Below are 18,760 nucleotides of genomic sequence, written 5' to 3'. Positions count from 1 at the left end.
TGAAACATATACTGCCTCTGCTTTGTCATTATGTATATGAGACTGATGTAACTGAGAGAAACGGATGTGCCCTGAGTGACCACGGCTTCCCTGAGAAACCATTTATGTCATGCACTCGGTTGCCCAATCATCCCTGCCCTTGGGTAGAGATGAAGCACTCCTAGTTAGCCGGAGCAAAACCCAGATTAGAGTGACAGGTGTCACCCGCAGTAGGTCAGACTCAGTCTCCCACACCGCAGGTGATTCTGCCGCTTGAAACCCAGCAGCCTCATTAGAATAATGAGAGCCTATGAGGCATTAGAATGTTACATGCAAACTGTGTAATTTGCTGTTTATCTTCGTAGATGGCAACACTGGAAACCACCCAGAAGGGGCGGAATAACTGACAGGTATTCTAAAGGAAAAAAAGGTTAATCAATGGTTATGATTGGGCTGGGCCTTACATATCAAGTGAAACGTGCTCTGCATCAGAAAAGCTGCACACAAGTGGGAAAGCCCTATCTGAGAATGCTCCTCCCAAGTGGTTTGTGTGCAACATGTTTGGGTTGTTTGTTTACTCTATTTCCAATTCCCGAGATTGAAATAGTCACACGCAATGTAGAAATCCTGACCGTGAGGAGAGGGAAAGAAAGCAATAAGCAGGAAAGCATGCATGTTGCCATTTGGGTCAAGATGGCCACAGCACACAGAATAAATAGTCCAACAGTGTGGCAAGGATAGAAGATCCCTGATAGTGTGTTGTCGGTTGAAGGAAGTAAGAGGTTGAAAAAAGTCTTAAGGCTTGGTTGTAGATGGTATCTTTATTTGTAGGTGCTAGAAATCATAGTGCCATCATCAAGATACAGCCAACACGTGTTTCTCACACAGGTGACTTCATCAAGGCTGGGCCGTCCGGCCAGAATGGTAAGTAAAGTGGGTGCCCGGTGATCAGCTAAGTGGGCTATAGGAAATGAAATGGATCTATTCAAATACGTAGATCTGTAAGTAATATGGCTGCCCATGCAGCAACAGGTGAGTAGGGTAATGGGCATGTATGGTGTGAAAGGTATAGGAGACCCTGATAAGCCTGGAATCAAAACCTGTGAGAACCGGTGTAGACAAGTGTAGCGTGCGGTGTCCGCAGCGTGTTATGTTGCCATTTGGCTCAACGCCCCAGTGGTTGGGTTACCCACTGAGTCTGTTCCCTTGGCTTTTCTGTTTAATAGGTGCTTTCCTCAGTCGTAGGAGCGTGCTTGACACGTCTAGATGTCCTAGGTTTGGCACCACAAGTAGATTATCCTTCATATTACTTCCCAGAGAACGGAGTAGATTATTCTCTTGCTGTGACTCATAAGCCTGCATTGAGCCCTTATAAAAGACTACTCTCATTTCACTTGGTTGGTGGCTCCACCCACAGCTAGGGAAGGCAAAGATACTGAGAGAAGGATATTTAAGGAGCCCACGAAGAGTAATGACACCATTAGGCAGATGATACCCTGCTCATAATATCCCAAAAATCTTGAATGCTGCATACCCATTAAGTCTGATAAGTTCATCTATATCCATGGGTAAGTGGGGTGAGATACAAGGCACTGAGGGGGTCATTAGGACCCTGGTGGAAGGCGGAGAACCAGCGGTAAGACCGCCAACAGGCTGGCGGTCTTACCTTGTGGGATTATGACCATGGTGGTTACCGCCATGGTCATCAGCCGGTTCTCCATTCCGCCCGCCGGGCTGGAGACCTGGGTCTCCAGCCCGGTGCTCGTCACAATACCGCCGGCGGTATTTGGACCCGGCTTACCGCCGTGGATTTCCAGCGGTTTGAACCGCCATGAAATCCATGATGGTAAGCACAATCAGTGCCAGGGAATTCCTTCCTTGGCACTGATAGGGGTCTCCCCCACCCCGACCCCCACCCTGACTCCCTCCCCTACACCCCCCACCACCCCTGCCACCCCCCAAAGGTGGCAGGGACCCCCTCCCCACCCCGACCCCCAACATCACATAACTCACACACACCCGACACGCATGCAGGCACCACCAACACACACACGCACACACCCCGACATACATGCCAACATCCACACACACACTCAGACATGCACACCCACATTCAAACATACACGCACACATCCATACAGACATACCCACAGACATACACGCACTCATTCCCAAACACGCATCACCCCCACTAGCATACACGCACTCACACACCCCCTATACACACTAAGACGCACACCCCCATGCACACACACAACACCCCCTCCCCTAAAGGACGATCGACTTACCTGTTCCGTCCATCCTCCGGGAGGGGACGGGAGCCATGGTGGCAGCTCCGCCGACACCACACCGTCAACAGAACACCGCCACGGCGAATCACAGGACGTGATTCGCTGGGCGGAGTTCTGTTGGCGTGGTGGTGGAGGTGGAGCCACCTCCACTTCCCTGCCTCCCGCCAGTATGGCTGTTGGCGGCTCTCCATCCGAAAAAGGACGGAGAGCTGCCAACTATCATAATAGGCCGAGCGGCAAACCGCCTGCACTGGCGGTCTTCCGCACTACGGTCCCTCTGCGGTCTTTAAAAAAGACTGCAGAGGTCAAAATGACCCCCTATATGTGTTCCATTATGAGACTGCAGCTCACCCTTAAGGAGTGTTTTCTTTTGCATCACCAATTTTTGATAAACAGGTTTTATTTATTTTTTGCAATAAAGACACAACAAAAGTATAAGACCATGCAGTACAAATTAAGAAAAGTAAGGGCTTCTCTTATGCAGTCTTAGTCCTCGTTACCTCCCCAAACCCACTCCCCACAGTTCAGGTTCCATTCATCGACTGTTGCAGATAATCTATAGTACCCCCACCATTTATCCTAGGTTTTTTACAATTTTTTAGGACAACCGAAAGCTATGTAAATCAGTTCCTCCTCCTTAGCACACCAATCCATTCCAGCTCGCCACTGTTTTAACTTTGGAAGGTCAGAGTATTGCTAGGATTGTGTCCCTCTTGGCCACCAGAGTCACTAGTTCCACCAAAGCCCTATTATTTCAAGAACCCCCTATGATCATCCATCACACACAGCAGCATCTTCAGAGTTAGATGGAGTGGAATATCTAGGATGGCTGGGAGGGTGCCATTGATCCGGTACCAATATTGGGTGATCCTCCGGCACTGCCATGCCATATTAAATAAGTCGACTGTAGGAGAATGACAATATGTACAACCAGGGTCTGAAAGCATAGCTGCAGAACTCAGGAAGTAGAGGGTCATGTAGGTCTAGTGTAAGTAGGTAATCGCAAGCTCTTGGAAAACCATGCATGCTTCCCGCAGCTCCCCAATCCATCCCTCCAGTTTCTGGTGAAGCAGCTCTAGTGCCTCCTGGGCGTTATTCACAAGGGCATGATATAGTTGGGATGTACCCCTACACCCCAATCCCCCCATCAATAACTTAGCTTCAAGAGGGTTAAATTGCAAGAGGTCCTGAAGGTGTATATTATAGCAACCAAGAGTGTGATGCATCTGTAAATAATTGTGAAATTGAGCTTGAGAGGGTGAGAACCAGGTCTGAAGGTCAGTAAAGGAGTATATAGTAGACCCATGTCATACATCGGCCAGTGTCGTAATCCATATTAGGTCCCATTTATGATACCCCTCCAAACCGGATAGGTGTTCCAACCAGCGACCCTTCCAAATGGAGGGTCTCTACGGTTAGCCATCTGTCCCAGCCCGTGAAATGAAAAGCCCCTCTCAAATTCAAGAATATCACCCTAGTGACTTCACAGATCCTGAGAGAGATTTGTAGGCCATACAAGCAGTGCATCAACCCATCAAGACCCAGATCTCTGATCTCCAGCCAGTATGAGGATCATCCCAGTTTCCCGTCAGCCAGTACTTTGTGATCAGCAGGAGCGATGCCCAGTAATAGAGGTGAATGTCCACCACAGCAATTCCTCCATCATAAACCAAGCAGCGACATCTAATATGCGCACAGAGCTTTTAACATATTCCCTATGACAATAGCCCTTTGAGGAAGGCTGTGGTGACATTTGCAATGAGTCTCCTGGACTGATAAAACAGCAGTTGGAATACTTTTTTTGTAATTGGAAAAGGGTATTGCTCACGGGGTCCTCTGTTCTGCTCACACTGATGCTCAGGACTGATTGCTCATAGGGAAATAGGTCTTACCCTGTGACCATGAGCCCACTTATGGGGTAAGAAGGCACAAGAGCATACTGTTAAAACTATTACAACTTTGTATGTTTATTTGTTAAACACAACCCTGCCAGTGGCGATCTGTACAGTATGGTAGGCACTTTTTAAACACAATGAAAACTCAAAGCTGCTCCGTTGAAAATGTGTGTACATACTGATGACACTAGACATATATATATATATATATACCTGTATCAAGGAGAATAGGGAATATTTTGGGGAACCCTCCTCATTCTATAACCTGAAGTGGCAGAAACAAGGTCCATTGTCATGATTAGCTGGAGTTGTATCCCTAGGCATCAAAAAAATCCAACACTGTTGTTTTCCAGTGGCGTAAAAAGGACTCTGGGGTCCTTGTTCAAGCGAAGACAATGTGACCCCTACATACTGGCTTGGTTATAAAAGACAACAACATTGGAGGGTAGTGTGCCACTCTCATGCCTTAATCCTTGTGCAGATGCACTTGTTGCTCTACTGGATGCAACACACCTATTTTTCCCAAAACCATCACACATAGTTCTAGCATATTCTGAGAGTTATTAAACTTCATTCTTTTTTAGGAGTACATGATTTTCAAAACACTGGCTTAAAATAAACTATAATAGCATGTAGATTGTGGGGGGACGAAGCTTGTCTCAGCATCTTCCCATTCTCTAATCTGATAAATGTGGACCATATAGTAGTAAATCAAAATAGAACATTTTTGTATTGCGCAATTGTCTGATACAAATAATTCGATTTTCTTTACTATGTGTAAAATACCCTTATACACCCCTGAAATACGACATATTATTATCATCATGTCTGCAAAATGACTATCATTTCTAATGTGTAATTCTCTTACTTCACGTTTAATCTGGAACTGCATCGTTCCACCTTATGATAGGTACTTTCCCATTTTCATCTCACCCCATGTCGCATTAACCGTGACCAAGATCATGCCATCCTAGCTTGATGTTTTCATATATCTTCTTCGCAATTTCCACGGCTCATTGTATTCTTCCATGCACCCTTGGAGTGATGCTTTCATTTATCCATCTCCTCTCTCCAATTGATTTCTCCTCTTCTTCTTGTACCTTGCTCCATTATTCCCATTCATTTTGCAGCTGTTCTGCAGTGGCTTTGAACACTTTACTATTTGTCACTATATAGCTGGATTTTTTTCTCTGTCCTTTCTTATTCATGTGTCATCATATCATCCTCTGCATTAGTCGGTGATGTGCCCAGGTCGTTTTTCACAGGCTCACAATTCCTTTGTGTGTCTAATTAAGTCGTGTTAATTACCATGTACGATTCTTCCTCTTCTTCTCAGGATAATGATGCTTTGCACTGGATGATAAATATTCTGTCTATTACATAGATACAATGGAGTCTATGTGGCCACTTTAAATGCCGTCTTTGTAGTATCACCGGGCCTTGTTTTAAGTGAAAACAGATATTCAGGCTTCTTACAGTTTGCTGATGGAGTCCTGGGGCCATCTGTGAGGCTTTGGGGTAAAAGCAGAGCAAATAGTTGTTGGGCCTTTTTTTAAAGCTTGCCTATTGCAGAATGGAGCGAACAGGTTTTGATCAAAATCAATATTTTGAATCGGGACAAACAAGGAACAGTATTTTACATTATTTGTTTTGCTGTGGTTGCATAATAAGAATAGAATAATTACATTTTCTCTAGTTTTCGAACGCGAAAGGTAGGACAAATCGGACTACATTCGAGGCAAAACAATTGCATTCTATTTCTTAATAAACAAATAGAAACATAATACAAAACTAGCTTAAATCATTTTTTCGCACAGATCATCTACATAAACCAGGAATTTATATTCAAAACTCTATTATACTAGTGAAATTATTCATAAGCAAGAAAAGTCACACATACGTTTGCAATAATTTTTAGCAGCTGCATCTCAGTTTTTGCCATGTTACAAATCTGTTCATAAAAATGGACTGAAGCACAGCCTACTAAATTTTGTATCATACACAGTTGATTTGCTTTAGTCTTTTTCTCACCAGTGCAAAGATTTAATAATATAACCCAATGAGAACCAATTCCAACTAATTTAACTTAAACACATAGGGATTATTAATGGTTGCATAATATCAGCGAACCATTACTTTTGTTATTCCAATAGCAAATGTGACAGAGATGGTCCCTTATTCTGCATAGAGTCTGTCTGTTTGGGATGAAAATGAAGCATAACGCTATGGATCGAGACTGTGTACAATTTTACAGTGGTAGAAACCCCACCCGAGAAGTGGAAAGAGTGCAGATCAAGACGGGCTCTGCCTTGAGAGTTTGTGAACATACAGAAATTTGTGACTTTGTGGACCTTCATAGATTCCTCTTCAAGCATTCACCATTGTGAAAATGGTTATACATGTACTCAACAAAGGGACAGATTAAATCATGTCAGAGCCCATAGGAGTGAGGGACACAGCGCAGACAATTGGGGTTGGGGGGTTATGGGTAAGGTAATCTGCCAACCCTGTCCTGGGGTCCGTCCTACTGGGGCTCTTCAAAGTGGGTGTAGTGCAATCCTAACCACACTTTTCTGTCAGGCTAGAAGGAGCGAAAAGTCCAAAGCTTCTCAGAGAGGTAGTGTGGAAGACCACCAGGGGCATCCCCACAGCCTTTTCCCCAAACATCCTTGGAGTCACTAGTGCCAAGCCGAGTCATTTGTCCAAAATGTTGTGTAATACCCTGGTATGTGGGTGGTGACTGTGGTGGAAATACCAACAACCCACCAACACTGCATCCAGCTGCAACAAATTCATAAGACTTTTTGTTACTTTGATTTCGAACTGTGGGTTACATATGGTGTAATAGGTCATATCACATAATTACAACATAAACAGAATAGATAGCGGATCCATCTGGACTCAATCGAATTTGTTTGAAAACGGTACACTGAGCCAACGTGTGGAATTTTATCGTATGAGATTGCCCAGGACCCATTTCTAGCACCATTAATTGTCAACATACTTGTGTGTCCAATCACTTTAATAATTGAACACTACCTCTTACAATGCACGTGGATACAATGCATATCCCTCCACGTAGAAGATCTAAAACGCTGCCTAAATAACATGCGTTTTGTACCAGATATACACTTCTCCAAACTCTTTCTCCACTTCAATGGAATTCAAAAGGAAATTATTTTACTAAGTGGAAGAAGTAACAGAGCAATATCAGCAGCTCAGATGTTAGGAATATAAGGTTTTTTACCATGATTGTTCATTAATTTCTCCAAGAAATGTTGCTTTCAAATCTTACTCCTATCACTGCCCAGAAGAGTCCATTTACTTCTTCAAATAGAAGACAGACAGAAGGTTACCAGCTCATTAATGATGGCTAGCTGGGACATTTGCAATGTGACCTACATGCACCTATCTCAGAAACTAATTGGCGGATAACAGTCAGAACAAAATAGTGCTTAATTTGTTAAAATATAAGTCCCAGGTTTGAAAGTATTCCTCTGCATCTGGCACCACCCACAGCGCCTGCTACAGCTGCTGAATAAGAAAGCTAGTCTTACCTACTAGCCATCATCACAGTTAGGTAAGTGTGCTATTTTAGACTATTCCATGTAAACCCACGCTATAGGGATGGTCTGTAAGCATTATTTTATATTTTTCTTTTCATTGTATTGAATTGTTACACGATCTACTATTGTACTCAGTTGAAAAGTAAACGAGAGCTTAACAATTTGATATATTCTCATAAATAAATTTTGGTGTTTAGAAATAAAGTGTTGCTTCCGAGCATCAGGAAACACTGCCAGAAATTAAGCCCTAGTACAAAATCAAGTAGCAAGGTTGGCACTCAGCTGGAAAAATGTGGGCTACATCACATCTTCCTCTAAAACCAATCATTGGCAACTCCGGGTAGAAGACTGAATGAAATTCAACGTTTTTTTTTTTTTTTTTACACTGACGGTAAGGTTTTAACATGTATTCAGAAAATTAAAACATCTGAACCGTGACCCCTACTCACTAACTTTGATGACACAGCTGACGTCACACAGTTCACATTTTCTCAGCTATTGCTATCATCTGGCGACCAAAATTAAAACATTTGATCCGTGACCCCTTCTCACTAACTTTGATGACACAGCTGACGTATCTACTTAAGAAACTAGAGAAAAAACTACGCAGCCTGTTTTGGCTGCAATTCATCGAAGAACATAACGGAGAAACACATGACTTGTTCACTTGTGCAAGACGAAGTCTCAATAAACTATGCTCACACAACGTACAACGTCTCCTTTACCCCACTCGTAACAACTCATTACTTAAATCTATCAGCCTAGAATCAACAGTGGCCAAGTAACCTTTTCAAGATGCTGGCAAACTTTTGCCTGATTTCACAATATCACACACTGTCTTTTTGGTGTTTCCTGGAATATAAAACCGAAATTCTCTTACAATTCAGAATACCCCAGTAATGTACTCTTGAGAAACATTACTTGCAGATGATTCCCATCAAATACCATGGCAATCTGGTAAACAGCAACATGCTGAAGAAGGTCTTTTTTGTATATTTATTATGAAACTGTTACACAAGTGATCAATTAAGCTCTGCAAAACAGTACTTGCGGTTTGAAATGCAAATTATAAAGATGTTTTGCCCGCTTAACTCCATACGCTGAATAACCCCTTTTCTTCAATATAGATACTTTTCTGGGTAACAAAGATTTATGGTTAATTATGTGGCAAAGTCAGTAAACCGGGAATACTTTACTGATGTTAAGATCCTGCGACTTGGCTACTCTTGGTTTAAACAACATGAATAGCTTATATAAGCAACTAACCAGCTCCTGAAATAAAACAGCTTGGGTTTCTGTTCAGTTAATACCTCAGTATACTATACCATTTGAGCTGTTCAAGAATGTTTTTTTCATTAAACCGAAAGCTATCACCACAAAAGGAGCAATTATTTAGTTGTGTTTCTTCTTTTCAGCCTCCATTGTTGTGCAGAAGTGGTGGTGTCAAATGAATCCTTGCATGGAAGGTGAGGAGTGCAAAGTGCTACCAGATCATTCAGGATGGTCATGCAGCAGTGGCAATAAGGTCAAGACAACCAAGGCAAGTACAAAAGAGCACATCTCAGCCTTCACTGATTCATTTAGTATCTGAAATGTAGCAATAAAGTGTACCAGCAGGACAGTCATGAGTCAGAACAACACAAAGGCACTGTATTATATGTGTTATTCAGAACAAGCTGTGGGGTCAAAATAAAATACAATACATAATGTATTTATTATTCTTTTTATAGTGATCATGCTCTCTTCAACTATAATGTAGCTTTTCCATGACTTCTCTGAATTTATATTTGACCATACGCCATATGAGAATGTCTAACAACACAGCAAGATCTTCGAAACTAACGATGGATTCTTCTACCCTGTTCAACTGAACACCAATGCCACTGACAACACAACTATAAGAAAAGCATATCAAGAGTATTAAGTCGGAATTATGCACTAAAATCTTATCTGTGATCAGAAACAGCAGGATAGCATTCCTAAAAACTCAGCAATCCTGCACTTGTGGTTAGGATACATTATATGATATCATTCTAAATCCTTTAACTTGTCAATAAGAATAACATTGGCTCCCAACATTACCTCTTTAAAATGCAGACTCCTTTGCCAATCAACCTTCTTTCTGGTGCTAGAGCTAACTATTGGCTGAACTTATCAGTGGTCAGGTTGCATCACTAGGGTGTGTATAGGGCGAATCTGTGATGAAATCAGATCATTTCTTTGCATTGTACCAGAGGCATCAATCAGAAGCTATGCAAAGAGCCTGATCCCACATTCCCAATACAAATGTAAACATTGATACCTGCAAGGAGCAATTGACTTCACATTGATATCTGTAAGGAAAAGTAGACCTCTGTCTTCACATTTAACTACGGTTGGGTTGTCTAAAAAGTGGCAGAATGCCAGAAAATCATTGAGTTGATTATTGATCCCTGTGACCACAGTCTGCTCCCATGACTTTGTGGTTTCCCCCTGAAGGAGGTCAAGAAATTAGCCAAAATACAGTGAACATTTCGTTTTTTTTTTAAAAATGGGAAAAAGGGGCAGCAGAAGAAGGCTTGTGGTTTTTTCCCTGAAAATGGCATCAACAAAGGGTTTGCAGTGCTAAAATCACCAGCTTCCCAGATTTCAGGAACAGGCAGACTTGAATCAGAAAACCCAATATTTCAACACAATTTTGGCATTTTACTGGGACATATCCCATTTTTACAATTTTTTGTGCTTTCAGCCTCCTTCTAGTCAGTGACAGAAATGGGCATGAAGCCAATGCTGGATCCCAGAAACCCAAACACTTCTAAAAAGTAGGCAAAAGTCTGAATTCAGCATGGGGTAATTTCTGTAGATCCTACAAGGGTTTCCTACAGAAAATAACAACTGAAATAAAAACATATTGAAATTGAGGTGAAAAGGATAGCAATTTGTCTCTACGTTTCACTCTGTAACTTTTTCCTGCAATGTCAGATTTTTTAAAGCAATATATTGTTACATCTGCTGGACTCTTCTGGTTGTGGGGATATATAGGGCTTGTAGGTTCATCAAGAACCCTAGGTACCCAAAGCCAATAAATGAGCTGCACCCTGCAGTGGGTTTTCATTCTATACCGTGTATACAGCAATTCATTTGCTGAAATATAAAGACTGAAAAATAGCTATCAAGAAAACCTTTGTATTTCCAAAATGATAAGGTGTTGAGGAGCAATGGTTATTTGCACATCTCTGAATTCCGGGGTGCGCATAATAGCATGTGAATTACAGGGCATTTCTCAAATAGACGTCTTTTTTACACACTCTCTTATATTTGGAAGGAAAAAATGTAGAGAAAGACAAGGGGCAATAACACTTGTTTTGATATTCTACGTTCCCCCAAGTCTACCGATAAAAATGGTACCTCACTTGTGTGGGTAGGCCTCCCGCCTGCGACAGGAAATGCCTCAAAACACAATGTGGACACATCACATTTTTCTACAGAAAACAGAGCTGTTTTTTGCAAAGTGCCTACCTGTAGATTTTGGCCTCTAGCTCAGCCGCACCTAGGGAAACCTACCAAACCTGTGCATTTTTTAAAACTAGAGATCTAGGGAGATCCAACATGGGGTGACTTGTGGGGATCTCACCAGGTTCTGTTACCCAGAATCATTTGCAAACCTCAAAATTTGGCTAAAAAACACGTTTTCCTCACATTTCGGTGACAGAAAGTTCTGGAATCTGAGAGGAGCCACAAATTTCCTTCCACCCAGCTTTCCCCCAAGTCTCCCAACAAAAATGATACCTCACTTGTGTGGGTAGGCCTAGAGCCCGCAACATGAAATGCCCCAAAACACAAGGTGGACACACACATTTTTCTACAGAAAACAGAGGTGTTTTTTGCAAAGTGCCTACCTGTAGATTTTGGCCTCTAGCCCAGCCGGCACCTAGGGAAACCTACCAAACCTGTGCATTTTTTAAAACTAGAGATCTAGGGGAATCCAAGATGGGGTGACTTGTGGGGCTTGAACCAGGTTCTGTTACCCAGAGTCCTTTGCAACCCTCACCTCAAAATTTGGCTAAAAAAACACTTTTTCCTCACATTTCGGTCACAGAAAGTTCTGGAATCTGAGAGGAGCCACAAATTTCCTTCCACCCAGCGTTCCCCCAAGTCTCCCAACAAAAATTATACCTCACTTGTGTGGGTAGGCCTAGCGCTCACGACAGGATATGCCCCAAAACACAACATAGACACATCACATTTTTCTACAGAAAACAGAGATGTTTTTTGCAAAGTGCCTACCTGTAGATTTTGGCGTCTAGCTCAGCCGGCACCTAGGGAAACCTACCAAACCTGTGCATTTTTTCAAACTAGAGATCTAGGGGAATCCAAGATGGGGTGGCTTGTGGGGCTCTCACCAGGTTCTGTTACCCAGAATCCTTTGCAAACCTCAAAATGTGGCTAAAAACACGTTTTCGTCACATTTTGGTGACATAAAGTTCTGGAATCTGAGAGTCGCCACAAGTTTCCTACTACCCAGCGTTCCCCCAAGTCTCCCGATACAAATGATACCTCACTTGTGTGGGTGGGCCTAGTGCCCGCAACAGGAAATGCCCCAAAACACAACGTGGACACATTACATTTTTCTACAGAAACCAGAGGTGTTTTTTGCAAAGTGCCTACCTGTAGATTTTAGCCTATAGCTCAGCCGGCACCTAGGGAAACCTATTAAACCCGTGCATTTTTGAAAACTAGAGACCTAGGGGAATCCCAGATGGGGTGACTTGTGGGGCTCTCACCAGTTTCTGTTACCCAGAATCCTTTGCAACCCTCAAAATTTGGCTAAATAAACACATTTTCCTCACATTTCGGTGACAGAAAGTTCTGGAATCTGAGAGTAGCCACAAATTTCCTTCTACCCAGCGTTCCCCAAAGTCTCCCGATAAAAATGATACCTCACTTGTGTGGGTAGGCCTAGCGCCCACGACAGGTAATGCCCCAAAACACAACGTGGACACATCACATTTTTCTACAGAGAACAGAGGTGTTTTTTGCAAAGTGCCTACCTGTAGATTTTGGCCTCTAGCTCAGCCGGCACCTAGGGAAACCTTCCAAACCTGTGCATTGTTTAAAACTAGAGATCTAGGGGAATCCAAGATGGGGTGACTTGTGGGGCTCTCACCAGTTTCTGTTACCCAGAATCCTTTGCAGACCTCAAAATGTGGCTAAAACAGTTTTTCCTCACATTTCGGTCACAGAAAGTTCTGGAATCTGAGAGGAGCCACAGATTTCCTTCCACCCAGCGTTCCCCCAAGTCTCCCAACAAAAATTATACCTCACTTGTGTGGGTAGGCCTAGCGCCCGCAACAGGATATGCCCCAAAACACAACGTGGACACATCACATTTTTCTACAGAAAACAGAGGTGTTTTTTGCAAAGTCCCACCCTGCAGATTTTGGCCTCTAGGTCAGCCGGCACCTAGGGAAACCTACCAAACCTGTGCATTTTTTAAAACTAGAGATCTAGGGAGATCCAAGATGGGGTGACTTGTGGGGATCTCACCAGGTTCTGTTACCCAGAATCATTTGCAAACCTCAAAATTTGGCTAAAAAACACGTTTTCCTCACATTTCGGTGACAGAAAGTTCTGGAATCTGAGAGGAGCCACAAATTTCCTTCCACCCAGCTTTCCCCCAAGTCTCCCAACAAAAATGATACCTCACTTGTGTGGGTAGGCCTAGAGCCCGCAACATGAAATGCCCCAAAACACAAGGTGGACACACACATTTTTCTACAGAAAACAGAGGTGTTTTTTGCAAAGTGCCTACCTGTAGATTTTGGCCTCTAGCCCAGCCGGCACCTAGGGAAACCTACCAAACCTGTGCATTTTTTAAAACTAGAGATCTAGGGGAATCCAAGATGGGGTGACTTGTGGGGCTTGAACCAGGTTCTGTTACCCAGAGTCCTTTGCAACCCTCACCTCAAAATTTGGCTAAAAAAACACTTTTTCCTCACATTTCGGTCACAGAAAGTTCTGGAATCTGAGAGGAGCCACAAATTTCCTTCCACCCAGCGTTCCCCCAAGTCTCCCAACAAAAATTATACCTCACTTGTGTGGGTAGGCCTAGCGCTCACGACAGGATATGCCCCAAAACACAACATAGACACATCACATTTTTCTACAGAAAACAGAGATGTTTTTTGCAAAGTGCCTACCTGTAGATTTTGGCGTCTAGCTCAGCCGGCACCTAGGGAAACCTACCAAACCTGTGCATTTTTTCAAACTAGAGATCTAGGGGAATCCAAGATGGGGTGGCTTGTGGGGCTCTCACCAGGTTCTGTTACCCAGAATCCTTTGCAAACCTCAAAATGTGGCTAAAAACACGTTTTCGTCACATTTTGGTGACATAAAGTTCTGGAATCTGAGAGTAGCCACAAGTTTCCTTCTACCCAGCGTTCCCCCAAGTCTCCCGATACAAATGATACCTCACTTGTGTGGGTGGGCCTAGTGCCCGCGACAGGAAATGCCCCAAAACACAACGTGGACACATTACATTTTTCTACAGAAACCAGAGGTGTTTTTTGCAAAGTGCCTACCTGTAGATTTTAGCCTATAGCTCAGCCGGCACCTAGGGAAACCTATTAAACCTGTGCATTTTTGAAAACTAGAGACCTAGGGGAATCCCAGATGGGGTGACTTGTGGGGCTCTCACCAGTTTCTGTTACCCAGAATCCTTTGCAACCCTCAAAATTTGGCTAAATAAACACATTTTCCTCACATTTCGGTGACAGAAAGTTCTGGAATCTGAGAGTAGCCACAAATTTCCTTCTACCCAGCGTTCCCCAAAGTCTCCCGATAAAAATGATACCTCACTTGTGTGGGTAGGCCTAGCGCCCACGACAGGTAATGCCCCAAAACACAACGTGGACACATCACATTTTTCTACAGAGAACAGAGGTGTTTTTTGCAAAGTGCCTACCTGTAGATTTTGGCCTCTAGCTCAGCCGGCACCTAGGGAAACCTTCCAAACCTGTGCATTGTTTAAAACTAGAGATCTAGGGGAATCCAAGATGGGGTGACTTGTGGGGCTCTCACCAGTTTCTGTTACCCAGAATCCTTTGCAGACCTCAAAATGTGGCTAAAACAGTTTTTCCTCACATTTCGGTCACAGAAAGTTCTGGAATCTGAGAGGAGCCACAGATTTCCTTCCACCCAGCGTTCCCCCAAGTCTCCCAACAAAAATTATACCTCACTTGTGTGGGTAGGCCTAGAGCCCGCAACAGGAAATGCCCCAAAACACAACGTGGACACACACATTTTTCTACAGAAAACAGAGGTGTTTTTTGCAAAGTGCCTACCTGTAGATTTTGGCCTCTAGCTCAGCCGGCACCTAGGGAAACCTACCAAACCTGTGCATTTTTTAAAACTAGAGATCTAGGGGAATCCAAGATGGGGTGACTACTGGGGCTCTCACCAGGTTTTGTTACCCAGAATCCTTTGCAAACCTCAAAATGTGGCTAAAAAACATGTTTCCTCACATTTCGGTGACAGAAAGTTCTGGAATCTGAGAGTAGCCACAAATTTCCTTCTACCCAGCGTTCCCCCATGTCTCCCGATAAAAATGATACCTCACTTGTGAGGGTGGGCCTAGTGCCCGCGACAGGAAATGCCCCAAAACACAACATGGACACATTACATTTTTCTACAGAAACCAGAGGTGTTTTTTGCAAAGTGCCTACCTGTATATTTTAGCCTATAGCTCAGTTGGCAACTAGGGAAACCTACCAAACCTGTGCATTTTTTAAAACTAGAGACCTAGGGGAATCCAAGAAGGGGCTTACTTGTGGGGCTTGAACCAGGTTCTGTTACCCAGAGTCCTTTGCAACCCTCACCTCAAAATTTGGCTAAAAAAACACTTTTTCCTCACATTTCGGTCACAGAAAGTTCTGGAATCTGAGAGGAGCCACAAATTTCCTTCCACCCAGCGTTCCCCCAAGTCTCCCAACAAAAATGATACCTCACTTGTGTGGGTAGGCCTAGCGCTCACGACAGGATATGCCCCAAAACACAACGTAGACACATCACATTTTTCTACAGAAAACAGAGGTGTTTTTTGCAAAGTGCCTACCTGTAGATTTTGGCGTCTAACTCAGCCGGCACCTAGGGAAACCTACCAAACCTGTGCATTTTTTCAAACTAGAGATCTAGGGGAATCCAAGATGGGGTGGCTTGTGGGGCTCTCACCAGGTTCTGTTACCCAGAATCCTTTGCAAACCTCAAAATGTGGCTAAAAACACGTTTTCCTCACATTTTGGTGACATAAAGTTCTGGAATCTGAGAGTAGCCACAAGTTTCCTTCTACCCAGCCTTCCCCCAAGTCTCCCGATACAAATGATACCTCACTTGTGTGGGTGGGCCTAGTGCCCGCAACAGGAAATGCCCCAAAACACAACGTGGACACATTACATTTTTCTACAGAAACCAGAGGTGTTTTTTGCAAAGTGCCTACCTGTAGATTTTAGCCTATAGCTCAGCCGGCACCTAGGGAAACCTATTAAACCCGTGCATTTTTGAAAACTAGAGACCTAGGGGAATCCCAGATGGGGTGACTTGTGGGGCTCTCACCAGTTTCTGTTACGCAGAATCCTTTGCAACCCTCAAAATTTGGCTAAATAAACACATTTTCCTCACATTTCGGAGACAGAAAGTTCTGGAATCTGAGAGTAGCCACAAATTTCCTTCTACCCAGCGTTCCCCCAAGTCTCCCGATAAAAATGATACCTCACTTGTGTGGGTAGGCCTAGCGCCCACGACAGGTAATGCCCCAAAACACAACGTGGACACATCACATTTTTCTACAGAAAACAGAGGTGTTTTTTCCAAAGTGCCTACCTGTAGATTTTGGCCTCTAGCTCAGCCGGCACCTAGGGAAACCTTCCAAACCTGTGCATTTTTTAAAACTAGAGATCTAGGGGAATCCAAGATGGGGTGACTTGTGGGGCTCTCACCAGTTTCTGTTACCCAGAATCCTTTGCAGACCTCAAAATGTGGCTAAAAACAGTTTTTCCTCACATTTCGGTCGCAGAAAGTTCTGGAATCTGAGAGGAGCCACAGATTTCCTTCCACCCAGCGTTCCCCCAAGTCTCCCAACAAAAATTATACCTCACTTGTGTGGGTAGGCCTAGCGCCCGCAACAGGATATGCCCCAAAACACAACGTGGACACATCACATTTTTCTACAGAAAACAGAGGTGTTTTTTGCAAAGTGCCTACCTGTAGATTTTGGCCTCTAGGTCAGCCGGCACCTAGGGAAACCTACCAAACCTGTGCATTTTTGAAAACTAGAGACCTAGGGGAATCCAAGATGGGGTGACTTGTGGGGCTCTGCCCAGGTTCTGTTACCCAGAATCCTTGGCAAACCTCAAAATTTGGCTAAAAAAACACGTTTTCCTCACATTTTGGTGACAGAAAGTTCTGGAATCTGAGAGGAGCCACAAATTTCCTTCCACCCAGCCTTCCCCCTAGTCTCCCGATAAAAATTACACCTCACTTGTGTGGGTACGCCTAGCGCCCGCGACAGGAAATGCCCCAAAACACAACGTGGACACATCACATTTTTCTACAGAAAACAGAGGTGTTTTAGGTGTGGTAACTTCTAAAACAGCCGGGCACACACAGCCCAGGCTTTGAAGGGCAATCGGGGCAGTACATCTGGCTCTCCCTCCGGATTGCTCTCCAGGCACATACTCTACATTTCTTTGTGGGCAAGTCTCTTTTGAGAGTGGGAGGAATGTGATCTTGAAGGTGCCGATCCTTCAGTCTAGCCACATCCTCCACCACTTCTACTCTAGGAACTCTTGCCTGTTCCACCACAATAAGGCTTTCTATCACTGACTCCTGAAATTTAACAAATGTCATCCTTGACTCAGGTGAACAATCCTTGAACACAATAGAAGCATTAAAAGTTGCCAAATGAAATAAATGTAGGGCCAACTTTTTATACCACACGTAAAACTTACGAAGAGCAGTGTAAGGTTCGAACCTCTGATCTACTCTATCAATACCACCCATGTGCCTATTGTAGTCCAAAATGCACGCAGGTTTGCACACTTCTGCAACCTGACCCCAAACAGTCACAGGGGAAGTACTCTCATCATGGATGGTAGATAGCATGTACACATCCCTCCTGTCTGAATAATTTCATTATTCTGCAAGGCACTGCACTGTCCCCTCTCAAGTTTTTTTACAGACAAGCTCCCTTGGATAGCCTTTCCGGTTAGAATGGCTTGTGCCACAAGCAACAGTGTCCATTTTAAACAACTCCTTGAACAACTTCACTCCAGTGTAGAAATTATCTACGGACAAATGGTTACCTTTGTTAAACAGTCATCTACCAAGTTCCCACACAATTTTTTCGCTAACTCCAAAAGTGGCCAGACAACCAGGAGGGTCAATACTGGAATCCCTACCAGTGTAGACCCAGAAATTATACACGTATCCTGTACTGCTTTCTGACAGCATATACAATTCAATCCCATACCGTGCCCTCTTACTAGGAATGTACTGCTTAAAAACTAAACGCCCCTTGAAAAGGACCAAAGACTCGTCCACACTTATCTCTTGCCTGGAACATAGACCTCTGAAAACCGATCTACAAAATGATAAAGGACAGGCCTAATCTTAAAAAGAGGGTCACAATCAGGGTGATCTCCTGGCAAGGCTAGAGCATTGTCCACAAAATGCAGCATACAAAGAAGAAGCAAATAGCGATTACGTGTCATAGTTGCAGGAAATATAGCCGTTTCCATCAAGGGACTAGTAGTCCAATAAGAAGGCAGTGACAGCTTCCTGATCAACCCCATCAAAAAAGTAAAACCTAAAAACGATTTAACTCTCTTCCATATGTGTGGGAACCCACTGAGTAGCTCTAGACTGAGGCCTAAGTCTGGCAGAGTTGTCCCTCAAATATTGCTCTGCATACAAATTAGTCTGCTCCACAATCTCTTCCAAAAATACATCGTCCATAAACAAGTGAAAGAAATGGATAGGCAAAAAGTTTTCCGTA

At 43.6% G+C, this 18,760-nt stretch overlaps 1 protein-coding gene across 1 annotated transcript in view; it reads left to right on the top strand.

Moving 5' to 3' along the window:
- The window catches only part of LOC138259613 (uncharacterized), a 981,703-nt gene that overhangs the window by 831,216 nt on the left and 131,727 nt on the right, over nt 1-18,760 (top strand). The window contains exon 5 of the mRNA XM_069207454.1: nt 9,147-9,271. Coding sequence (XP_069063555.1) covers nt 9,147-9,271 — 125 coding nt within the window. The remainder of the gene's footprint in view (nt 1-9,146; nt 9,272-18,760) is intronic.

Source organism: Pleurodeles waltl, chromosome 9 (assembly GCF_031143425.1).
Source record: "Pleurodeles waltl isolate 20211129_DDA chromosome 9, aPleWal1.hap1.20221129, whole genome shotgun sequence".
Classification (NCBI taxonomy): domain Eukaryota; kingdom Metazoa; phylum Chordata; class Amphibia; order Caudata; family Salamandridae; genus Pleurodeles; species Pleurodeles waltl.
Note: the sequence above shows the minus strand (reverse complement) of the source record. Positions and strands in the feature narration are given on the sequence as shown.